Source organism: Phragmites australis, chromosome 5, assembly GCF_958298935.1.
Source record: "Phragmites australis chromosome 5, lpPhrAust1.1, whole genome shotgun sequence".
Classification (NCBI taxonomy): domain Eukaryota; kingdom Viridiplantae; phylum Streptophyta; class Magnoliopsida; order Poales; family Poaceae; genus Phragmites; species Phragmites australis.
Window position 1 is genome coordinate 17,331,058 of NC_084925.1, and position 11,775 is coordinate 17,342,832.

Below are 11,775 nucleotides of genomic sequence, written 5' to 3' on the forward strand. Positions count from 1 at the left end.
TTACACCGCATGTTCCACATATTCAGAACCCTAACTCGAGATTCTTCATTTGATTGCGCACTTAGTATTCGCAATATCAGATTACTTTTTATTATATTCTTGATTGTTCTTCGATTGCTCGCAGAAACAAAGATTTTTGTGGTCAGGTTAATCGTATCCTGGCAGGATCAATAACACTTCAGAATTTGTGTAACTGATTACTAAGGCGTAAACGTCTTGTACGATTATAGTCAGATTATCATCATCACTCCCCACAAATCGTAAAAACTAGTGTTTTTGATGTAAGTTATCACTAGAGCGAAATGCTCCTAGAATGGACCGTATGGTTCTCCTAGGTGAGATACGGCTCTTGGATGGCGGATAAGGCTACGGGTCCGTCACTCCGTCCATCACTTCGGGACCCTCCACTTCTGCCCCTCCAATCCGGTCTCCGAGCGCCGAGCAGCGCCGCCGTACGATGAGCTTGGCATCGGTCGTGCTATCCGCGCGGGCGTCCACGACGTTCGCGAGGTCCTCCGCGAGCTTCCGCTGTCGTACCCGCATGCGCCTCCTTCTGCACGGCGGCGCGCCGGAGGGCTCCACGTGGGGATCGGATTGGCCTGCCGTGCGGCGCGAAGCGGCGCCCGGACGCTGCCGATCTCGTCTGCGGCTGGCGCGTGGCGCAGGTGAGCATCCCTTTCACTTGTCTTCTTACAGCCGCAAGTTTCGGCTCCTAATTTTTCCTGCTGTTCGAACTATGGGGTAAGAATCAAGTTTCGAAATAGCGGTAAGTACAACACAAAATCTCGCAGGGCGCCAAAATAGAGTTAGACAGACGTTGGATGATTGAATGTTTAAGAGGATAGAGAAATTAGATTTGAGTAATTGTTTGATGTAAAATGGAAGGAATGGGCCTTGTCGGGGTCTCTTGGGCGAGATTTTGTGTTATGTAGCGAGCAGATAAGGCACATTGTGTGAAGCATTGAGGGGAAGATTACTTTTCGCTTCATTCTTATCCAGCAGGGTGAATAACGGAATCGGATTTTAGTTCTTGAATAAATTAGAGCAATTTCTAATGGCCTCAAATCTTACCTGTTCCCATGAGCACTAATTCATCCATTGGCCAAAAGAACACTATGAACTGCATATGGGTAATCCGCAAATAATAGATACAGTCATATAGATTAAGGAGGATAAGGAACTTGGCCCACGTGACCTAAACTGCACAACTTACAACCAATACATTAGGGAACTTCATCTTGAGCTTTTAGACTTGAGAGAAGAGGATCGTAAAATTAACTGTATGTGCCATATTTATGTTTGCCAGTCATGATTTCTTCTCTTCAAATGTAGTTTGAGTTTTTCTGTTCAAGTATCTTTATAATGACTGAGCACATTTTTCTTACTTCGTCTGTAGTTGGTGATCCTTTTGTTACTGAGAGCACGACAAATATGAAGTTCCCTCGGGAATTAACAGTTCCAGGCTACATGGACCCTTTGGTTATACTTGGCACAGGTACATGTTTGTGGTCATGTCACAATGTCACTATGAAACTATATTTGGTATTATTTTGTCCATGTCCACATCCTTGATAACAAAAGTAGTATGAATCTGAAATTGAGATCGTATGTTTTGTTTTTGAACAATAGTATGAACTTTTCTAGACACATGTTATCATCAGTTTATTTCTTTGACAGTTTAACGGAATCAGAAGGACCATTCATATTTCTTCATCACAGTTTCTGCATTAATTGCTAAAGTAACTTGCAGATAGTCAGAGTTCAACAAAAGTTTTAATTTTGCACCTTCACAGTTGGCAGCATATTATGCTATATATTTGTCTATCATTCTTAATCTATTGGGTTTTTTTTTGTGTTGTACTTTCTCTAGTCCACTTCTTTGTTGTAAAATTTTATGTGTTGATTATTACTGAAATCCTTTCAATATAATGCTATATATTTATTCTATGGTTAAACTGTTCAAATTCTTAAGGATTTTGGGATATACATCTACAGATAAGCCTCTAGTATTGAGTTTCATGTACCAACCAGTTTGTCCAAAAGCTTAACCTGTCAAGGAATTATGGGTAATATACTTCAAAACTCCCACCAGCTAATTCTCCAAAAACATAATCTGTTGAGGAAAGGTAGATACTATACGCCAATCTAAAAGTCTTCAGAATAAAAATCTTTGGTATAAGTTAAACACATGGCATCACTTGTAACTATGAGTCTCTAACCACTGACCACTGAGTTTTATCAGATTATTCCTTAACTCTAGTCTGCATGGTTAATCATATGTTATTACTTATGTTGCGTGTTGTTTTGCGAAACATCGTATCCTCAACATATAAAAGGAGGATTACCCAGTTATGGTAATCTTTTAAAGAATCGGTGCACTGAACACACATTTAAGAAATGCATCCATTAGGGTTGTACTTTTTTAAAAGGTTGTTGCATATTACAATAAAAATTATTAGTAGAAAATATGTCTTGGAGAATCCAAAGTGAAAAGTACTTCTATTTTGGAACAAAAGCAGTTGACCAACGAACTGTAGAAGAAGAGCCAAATGGCATGTCAAGCTTCTCCAAATCTTCACACTGTCTTCAGAGAGAAATGATCTTTTTGTCACAAGATGATTGATAGAATAATATGAAATACCAGAACGATTTTGAGCTGTACCTTTTTAATACATTGCCCCACATATGAACCATGCTCAGGCTTGTAAGCAGTGTTTTCCTAGAGATTGTATAATCCTTTGGGGACGATCCATAAAATATTATCTTGTCGATGCTGGTTACCCAAATAGACCAGGTTACTTAGCACCATTGGAGGAGGGGTGTTGCTCCAAATGGTGCGCAAAATCTATTCAACTATTTGCACTCAAGTGTTCGCAATGTCGTTGAGCCCACATTTGGTGTATGGAAGATGAAGTGACAAATTCTTAACAAGATGCCGAGCTATCCAACGGAGAAGCAAAAGATGATTGTGGCGTCAACCATATGTCTCCATAACTTCATCCAGGAGAATCATGCACTTGATAGGCATTTCCGTAGGTGTGACCGGGATCCATATTATGTGCCCATGGTACCTCGAAGATATAAGAGATGTGCACCCTCTTAAAATGTGTCCAATACGTCGATGTCACGTGCAAATGATACGAATATGGACAAGTTCAGTGATGATCTAGCGAGGGCTACATCACAATTCATAGGATAGTTCAATTATCATACTTTGAAAATTTGGATGTCTTTTGTCACCAATTTTGTACCAAATGAATTTTAAAGGTGTGATTTAGATTGTATTTTGTTAGCACTCGTATTTGGGATATTCAAACACTTAGATTTCTTGTCTCTAGTGTAGCTCATTACTGGATATTTATTGCAATATGATTTCAGATTTTATTGTGCAAAAAATATTTAAAAACAAAACAACAAGGAGCAGTCAAATATGTCTCACATACAAGTCAGCACAGGGGTACAATGTTCAATTCAGCCACCAACCTCTCTTCAGGAATTGAAATCCAGCCAGCTAGTCAAACGATTTCATACCTGAATTTGATTCATCAGAGAAACATGTTTCCAGGGTGAATCCGGATAACTTCCAGGGTGAGTCAGGATCTAGAGTTCTATCAAACAGGCCCTAAAGCGGTGTTACCATTTCATGGACCTATCTAGAGTGTCACACCATCTTTTGATACAAAAATTAAAACAAGCTAATAAAGGAATTCAAATCGAAGTATTTCTAGGAACTGGCCTAGTTCCACTTGGCTAGGCAATGAGGGTCGCAGCTAGCGCACCAGAGTTTGAGCCCTGGTGCCTACAATTTGCCTTCAATGAAGGTTGGGAGAAGTTGGAACTAAATTCCTGTCATGTGCGAGAGTTAAGTAAGGTAGGAGATAAATCGGTTTAGATAAATTAGGAAGGAAATAAATTAGAATTAGAAGTCAAGTCCAGATTGAGATAAGTTAGGGAGTCCAGATTAGTTAAGATTGAGAACAGTTAGATTCGGATCGGAATTAGAAAGGAGATAAGTAGAGTTGGATTCGGATTGGGACTCTGTCAGTTGGTCGGCAATATATAGTTGGCAATAGCTGTGTATTAAGAAGCAAGCAAGAAGAATTAATCTAATCTCTCATCCCTAGCAGCTTATGCCGCTTGGCTATTCTCCCGGCGGATGTTTACCCCCGTTATATCTTCGGACCATAACAATTCCTATTTTTTTTAAAAAAACTAAGTATTTCAGGTAGCATTTTTGTGCATACATAATGTTATGTGGGGACGGCATTATTTGTGCAACATAAGCTAGATTGCTGCAGCTGGAACCTGAGGTTGGTCAGCATAGCAAGGAACCCACTAGACTTCATATCATATCGAGTTAGTTTGATTACTTTTGTTAGATTGCTTAGAGGATTAAACCTCAGCCAGCATATCTCTTAGCTTGTTTGCTATCTCTAGCTAAAAGGACACTTGGCAATCTCATATTCTTAAGCAACTATTAAAGAAGCCACAAGCTTCTTTATCTCTCATATCTCTCTTTTGTCCAGTTCACTCAGGCTACTGCTTGTGCTCCCAATATAAGGGGTGCAACATATAGATCTGTATCTGTAAATATATTTAGATTTAACTTATGAATGTATTATATTTTTTACAGTTTGCAATTTAAATTTTAGCTCACTTCTAGGTTACAGAGACAAATTTTTTCTCAAAGTATATGCTGCGGCATTGTATGTGGATTACTCACATGGAATTGATGCTGTGCAATGGAAAGAAAAGACTGGTATTGAGAGCTTTGATGCTTCCTCTGTTTTTGACTCCATCTTTAAAGGTAAGAGACAACTAGCAAATGCCAAAATGATTCAAGAAATGTAATGTGTGCTAATGTTAGTAGTGTATTATGCAGCACCTGTTGTGAAATCGTTGAGTATAATTCTTGTTAGAGATGTTGATGGCAAGACCTTTGTGAATGCTCTGAATGATGTCATTGCTCGCCAAATAAAAAAACCAACTGCTGAGGAAGAATCTGCCCTGTCAACTTTCCAGAATACCTTTCTTGGGCGCAATCTCAAACAGGGCACAAGCATCTACTTAACATGGCTTGAACCCTCAAGAATGCTGGTGAGTCATAGTCAATTCCGTGAATCTTATGAATCTTCCACAGTGTTACATTTAAAAGTTTCAAATATACCATTTCCTAAATTATTTATAAATACAAGTCCAACATGCAATTATCCCACAATGAATACACTGTCATCGTACAAGAGTTAACAATTCTTCTTTAGGGTTTGCTTTCCAGATGTTAGAGCTCATTTGACCTGTACTGATACACCTGCCAACTCACTATCTAATTTGCAGTCGTTCATTATAATGAGGCCAATTTCATCACCTCTAACCTAGGGTAGTGATACTTAAACAGTACAGGTGGCAATAGATGATGGTATAGTTGGATAGGATGAAATGCAAATGACCTACTAGCTTCTTTTGACCGGATGTAAATTTGTTTAGTAATGTATTACCTAGTCATAAAAAAGATGACATGCAAATGTACAGGCTTAAACAGTACAGGTGGCAATAGATGATGGTATAATTGGATAGGATGAAATGCAAATGACCTACTAACTTCTTTTGACCAGATGTAAATTTGTTTAGTAATGTATTACCTAGTCATAAAAAAGATGACATGCAAATGCACAGGCACCATGTGGTGGTAAAGAGGTATTATAAGTAGGGAAGTAGTGCTTAGTTAACTACTTCTAAGAATTCATAACTTTCATTAATCAGAAATGACAGGCACAGTGGTACCCTTTTTACACACAAAAATACTCTATATTTTTGTCTATCAGGATGTAAATCTTAGTGGTTTTGACATTGACTATAGCAAAATATTCGAAATGATAGAGCTTGAAGTTTACTTGAGCTTGACGAAAAGCTCAAATTCTATTCAAGCTTTACAGTAGAACTAGAATCCTCTTTGCACTGAAGTCTGCTTGTTACTTGGATTTATTTGAACTTATTTGATTTACTTAGTTTTTAGAGCTCTTGAATTATCATGGTTTTGAAAAATTCTTGAATTATTTAATAGTAAGTAGCCATTTTGTTAGTTATTGTTCTTGGCGTCAATTATGCTCTCTACTTTACAAATGATCTCGAATCTAAATTGATAACTTTCCATGTCTGGCTGATTTTTCAAATTCATGGTTCCATTCCGTAACTGTGATTGTTAAATACTCATCCAGTAATTTCTTGTACATGTATTTAGAATTAATTCATGAATGCATATTCCTTTTCAATATTTTCGGAACCAAAATTCAACCTGTTACACGCTTATATTGTTATATCTGGGGTTCAGTAAACTGTTTTTGGGCCAGAAATCAGAACCTGGCCAGTCCTATTTCATATTTGTTTTTCAAATTTTCTACTGTTAACTTCTGTTGCTGTAGATATCCATTTCAGAAAATCAAGATCCATGTCAAGTCGATGCAGAGATTAAATCTGCTACGGTTAACTATGCTCTATATGATGGCTTCTTTGGTAATTCTCCGGTGTCCCCTTCTCTGAGATCATCTTGTGCTCAGTTGCTGGAAGCTCTTCTTATGAAGTGACAAGTAAAATCATGGTTTCCAAAGACATGGTATCCGATGAATGATTAATAGCCCTTTTTTCTTTCTAGAATACAGAGGAGAGCTGCATACAATTGAATTATAGTCTCTTAGATACATCATAGTTGATTCTCTATCAAGTGGTATGGTGCACAGCTAATTTCTTTCCACCTGATGCTCTTACGATCTTGCGGATTCCTACTGATCGTTAAGTGGACAATCTTTGGGTCTGGTCAGCAAAAAGGCCGGGGAAACTATTCATCAGTGTGTTCTGCTTACCGATGGTTGTCGGATAGTACTACAGGAACAGGTGATTTGCCGGCCTCTCCATCCTGCAGCGCATCAAACCCGTTGTCAAAGAAACTTTGAAAACTGGATGTTCCTCTGTTCTGGTGTCGTGAACTTCATAATTTTTGTTCCTGCGAGAACAAACTAAAACAGGATGTGGTCCATTTTGACAAGAAATGCCAAGAAATGCAGCATGTGTTATGGGAGATGGATGTAGCGTTTGACTGGCTTCAGGTGCAACCCGCAGCGCTGCAACCCAGAGGCAGAAGGCGCAATCATAGATAGACATTGGGAAAAAATTACAAATATATTCTTTAACATAGGTTATGATATTAGTTACCATCTCACAAAATTTCAATTTAAAATAGAACTTGTATAAAGAGAAAAAAAGACATATATTTGGAAGTGCTAGGATTTAGTTTTAGTAGTTTGCTGGTTAAAGTGAGACATAACAGTTAGGGGTTTAAGTGGACCAATCAAAGAATTTGAGGGAGTAAGGCCATTCTCGATGCGAATGTGTTAGGTGATTGTCTATCTCTTTTCATTTCATATGCCCAATAATATAGAAATCATCTCTCCAATACATAGTTTCTTCCATATCTCAAAATATGAGCCCACATTTAATTCTTTGTTGTTTTTTATTGGTTTGATGTTTCATGTAACATATGGACATTTAGCGCCTTAGTTTTTTTTTATCTTGTTTCTTGTGCCGGATATTGTGCTTAGCTTATATCTTCGGAAGACAATAGCTCCCTTTCTCTCTCTCTTATTTGATTATTTGCCACCTCATTACAAAACCTATGTGGCATGGTTAATTCATGCCTAAGAAATAAGCTAAGTTAGAGCATTGGGAGTGACCTAATGGATCTTTTTCCTTAGAATATTAATCACCTGATATTAAATAAGTATATAAGAGGCTCTTTAGCTTGATAACTTTCAGTGAAACGGTAGAGGTATGTGAAAATGTATGTACGTGTACACAAAAGGGCATCCTTTCATAGAAGGCATTTGTACGGAACCTTCAAAAAAGTTTATTTAGTTTTTCATGAAAAGATGTCCTCTTTTTGCTTAATGACACATTATTTTTGCAGTTACAAGAATGACACATGTGTACACGCTACTACATACGCACATCTCACACACTACGAGTTTGTCCACTACCACACATCTATAGATAAAATCGTTGAAAACTCTCGCAAGTATGTAAGTTGTTGTCACCAGAATATGAACTCTAATGAGTCGAATCGTACCCTCCTATCTCCACTATCACATCAAGATATGTTTTCCGCTTAATGACACCTTTAAAAAGCACACCATTTAGAACTTACAAATAGACTTTAGGTGCTGATATGCAATAAATATCACTCAAACATCCAGCAGAAAATACACATTAAGATTGACCCTTTAGAAACTACAAATAGTCTTTAGGTGCTAATAGGTAATAAATGTCACCCAAACATCCTACAGCAAAGTCCTGAAATCTCAGAGCCATCCAACTATTGTTATGCTTCCTCTCGAGTGCATCAAAGTCGTTGACAGGAGGGATTTCCCTTGGTTAATGGGTATTCAGCTAAAAACCGAATTTTTTGGCAAAAGATCATTGATTAAGTATTAATATCATATGTTTATAGTGATAGTTAGGCGCATATAGGTATAATTGAGTAAAAATTCACATTCTAGATCACCTGAAACCTCCCTCACCATTTCTTCCATGTTTGGGCTGGCCCAACATGGCCAGTGGCCTAGGCAGAGTTCAAGAAAAAAAACCCACCTAAAACATGCCCTTGTCTTGTTGACTCACTTCATCAAAATAAAAGACACCTACTACTTCGAAATTATAATTGCAAACCATGGAAAGCAAAGTTTAAAGAAGTAATTCCCCTTGAGTTTAGCAACAAGAACATGATAATGTTGAACTTGAAGTTGCGAGCACACAGCACAAAGTAGTAAAAATTCATGAAAAATGAAGATGATGAGGAATTCATGAAGACAAAGACGATGGTGCAACTTATAATGTTGATTTTCTTACTATTATATGGAAACAGAGAGGATTGCCACCGTAGATTATGTTGTGAGAAGGGGATATATGCATTGGTGCTATGTCGATCACCCCCCGCCCCCCCCGAAAAGGAGATATTGGAAGCATGCATCGTTCATGAGTGTAAATTGCTTGAGTATAACGTGCACCAAGATGCTGCATTTTTTTTCATTTTGTATTTATACGAGGATAAAACTAAATATGGAATAATTTTGTGAATGAATTCAAACCAGGAAGATATATTCGATAGAGATGTTGGTTCTATTACAAGTACAGTATTCTCAACAATATTTCCTTTTTGAAGAACAAGGTAAGAATAGCATGTGATAAATGATTGCTTGTTATATTTCTAGAACCAAACTGTTTCATTCTAGTGATGGAACAATGACATTCGTTGCTGAATTAAGTCCCGCCCATTTAAATTGTAATTTTATCTAATATTTTCAATATTCTAGATTATTATGTTTTATGGAACTATTTTTATTTTAATATTTGCAAATATGGACTATATATTAGTTTTCGTAATCCACTCCGAACAACCATTATAAGAAGGCTGCTAGCGCTCTGACATCCAGTCTGCGCACTAGCCTCGGATGACTGTGTCATTGGATCAGACGGGCTGGGCAATATTGCTGCCGTCCGAATTCTATCCCAAAAATCCCACCGCAACATCTGATTAGATTTTATCCAAAAAAACCACTGCAACAATCGATTTTGTCAACACTTGTACTCCATCTTGCGATCTTGACCGCCAGTACGTCTCTCTCACTCTTGATCCCTCGGGTCGTCTTATCACTTGCACCGGCATCCTCTTCGCTTGACTTCGTCAACACACCGTCTTTATCCTTCTTTTCATGTTTTACTTGACCTCCATGTGTATAGCTAAGATCACCCATGACTCCGCTTGGCCCCTTTGATCTTTTGGCACGAAGCACCCTGCTTTGCCTGGATTATCCCGCCGTTGACCGCCAAGTTGCATCCATCACTTGTACGTCATGAGACAAGCACACATATATGTCCAAACTATCTCCATTTAGTTCCAAATTGAAATCCTCAGTTAAGGAACATCTTAGAAAAATCGTGAACGTCGGATGATCCGGTGTTCATAGCTTCTAAGCGCTAGACCATTTGGCGTGTACTTCTTGTCGAAGATTAGTTCCTGATAATGTGTCTATAAATAGACTGGGTACCTTCGAGTGCAGGGATTAATTGCGAGACAGGATAGTCGATGTATACAGGTTCGGGCCTCCGATTGGAGTAATACCATATGTCCAGCGGGAGTGTTGCTGTCGTATATTGATGATCTTGAGTACAAGCAACGGGGCTAAATCTATTACAAAGAGTATATCAGATCTAATCTAACCTAAAGCTAAGGTCACCGAGTACCTTCTCTGTTAGGGTCTTGATACTTGCCTTGAGTTCTCTCTTCCTATGTTTTCCTTGTGTGTTGTTCCCGTGTCTCCTCTTCTCCTTCCCCCCAGCCTTATATAGAGGTGAGAGTATCGACTCCTATCCAGCCATGGTCAATAGGGAGTTGTATTACTTGATACCCAAGTAGATAGATCAGTTTTGAGTACTAACCGCATCGAGTTAGGTAACTAATCGAAGCCTTCCTGATATATACTTCCATGATTTCGGGTGTATCAGGTACCGCTGATTCAGCTTCGTGATATCTAAAACTTCTTAATACGTGTTGTACATACCCTGTTCGTATATGATATATTCCTTATGCACATATACCGTATAATTAGATATTCGATAGTAGCCCCTAACTCTCTACTCAGGAGGAGAGGTTTCCATAAGCGCCCACTTGAGTACCGTTAAGTTTAAGCTTGGTCGAGTAAAGTGGACTAGTCTCATGGTCGAGGGAATCGAGCATAGATGGGTCCTTCCTTGAGTATCGAGTGGAAGCTCAGTCAGGTTGAGCGCCCTGCGACTAACCGCACTCGAGACTTGAATGAAAAGACTAAAGAACTCAACTGATTGATACCCGACTCTGAGTAGAGTTAAAAAAAAACCTTTTGAAATTTGAAACAACGGGTGTAGGCACATTTTATGCGGGCAGAAGGGCACAGAGATTCGCACGTTGTTATCATACCGCTTTTCATGCCAGTCGAAGCATGGTAAAAATGGGCATTGTTGTCGAAGAGATGGTAAATCTTTGACCATTTACCTGTATGACCCGGACTTGTGGTGGCCGTTCCTCGTCATTGCCACCAATTTTCCTGCCCAATCTTTTTCTCCCTAGCATGCACTATCGCCAGAAAGAACTTCTAGATCCATGGATCCCAACTCTTCCTCTGAGATCTTGACTTCCTCCTCGCTAGAGAAGCAATCGGGCGTAGCAGCTGCTGGCACCTCGCCCGATCAGTATGATGAGGCGAGGTTTATGATCGAGGCCTAGACACCCTTGGCAATGAAAGAATCTAAGCTGGCGGAACTTGAAGCGGAAGGAGTGGTGCCGCCACGCAGCCTGGTTGAATGGAGGAAACATCTGGTGAGAAATTCCCTTCCTGCAAAATTAAGCACAAATTTGTAGTTTTCGAGTCCTTCTTCCGCTGTGGTTTTAACATTCCTCCATCCAAATTTCTTCTCAATGTACTCGATCGATATCAAATTGAACTTCACCATCTGAACCCCAACTCCGTCACCATGTTGAGTGTTTTTGTCCATCTTTGTGAGGCCTTCCTTAGTATCAAGCCAAGTCTGAACCTTTTTCATTACTTCTATAAACTGAAAAGAATCACTAAGAACAAATGTGTAGGGGGGTGTGGTTTCCAATTGAGGAGTGGGATGAGGAATTCCTACATCTTAGTTCCCCTAACCTCTTCTTGGTCAAAAGATTAGAAAAAACTTTGGTTTTACGTCTCC

At 38.9% G+C, this 11,775-nt stretch overlaps 1 protein-coding gene across 1 annotated transcript; it reads left to right on the plus strand.

Moving 5' to 3' along the window:
- Nucleotides 1-315: 315 nt before the first annotated feature.
- LOC133918860 (fatty-acid-binding protein 3, chloroplastic) lies at nucleotides 316-7,072 on the plus strand. The gene is made up of 5 exons (XM_062362946.1): nucleotides 316-665; nucleotides 1,397-1,495; nucleotides 4,664-4,807; nucleotides 4,883-5,097; nucleotides 6,420-7,072. The coding sequence occupies exons 1-5, from the start codon at nucleotides 458-460 to the stop codon at nucleotides 6,579-6,581; spliced, it is 828 nt and encodes a 275-aa protein (XP_062218930.1). The 5' UTR covers nucleotides 316-457; the 3' UTR covers nucleotides 6,582-7,072.
- The last annotated feature ends 4,703 nt before the right edge of the window (nucleotides 7,073-11,775 follow it).

Excerpts from the sequence above, each read along its gene's own strand:
- LOC133918860 (XM_062362946.1), top strand. The coding sequence starts at position 458 with ATGAGCTTGGCATCGGTCGTGCTATCCGCGCGGGCGTCCACGACGTTC. Across the intron at positions 666-1,396 it reads GCGGCTGGCGCGTGGCGCAG|TTGGTGATCCTTTTGTTACT; the intron begins GTGAGCATCCCT and ends CTTCGTCTGTAG. Across the intron at positions 5,098-6,419 it reads TTGAACCCTCAAGAATGCTG|ATATCCATTTCAGAAAATCA; the intron begins GTGAGTCATAGT and ends CTGTTGCTGTAG.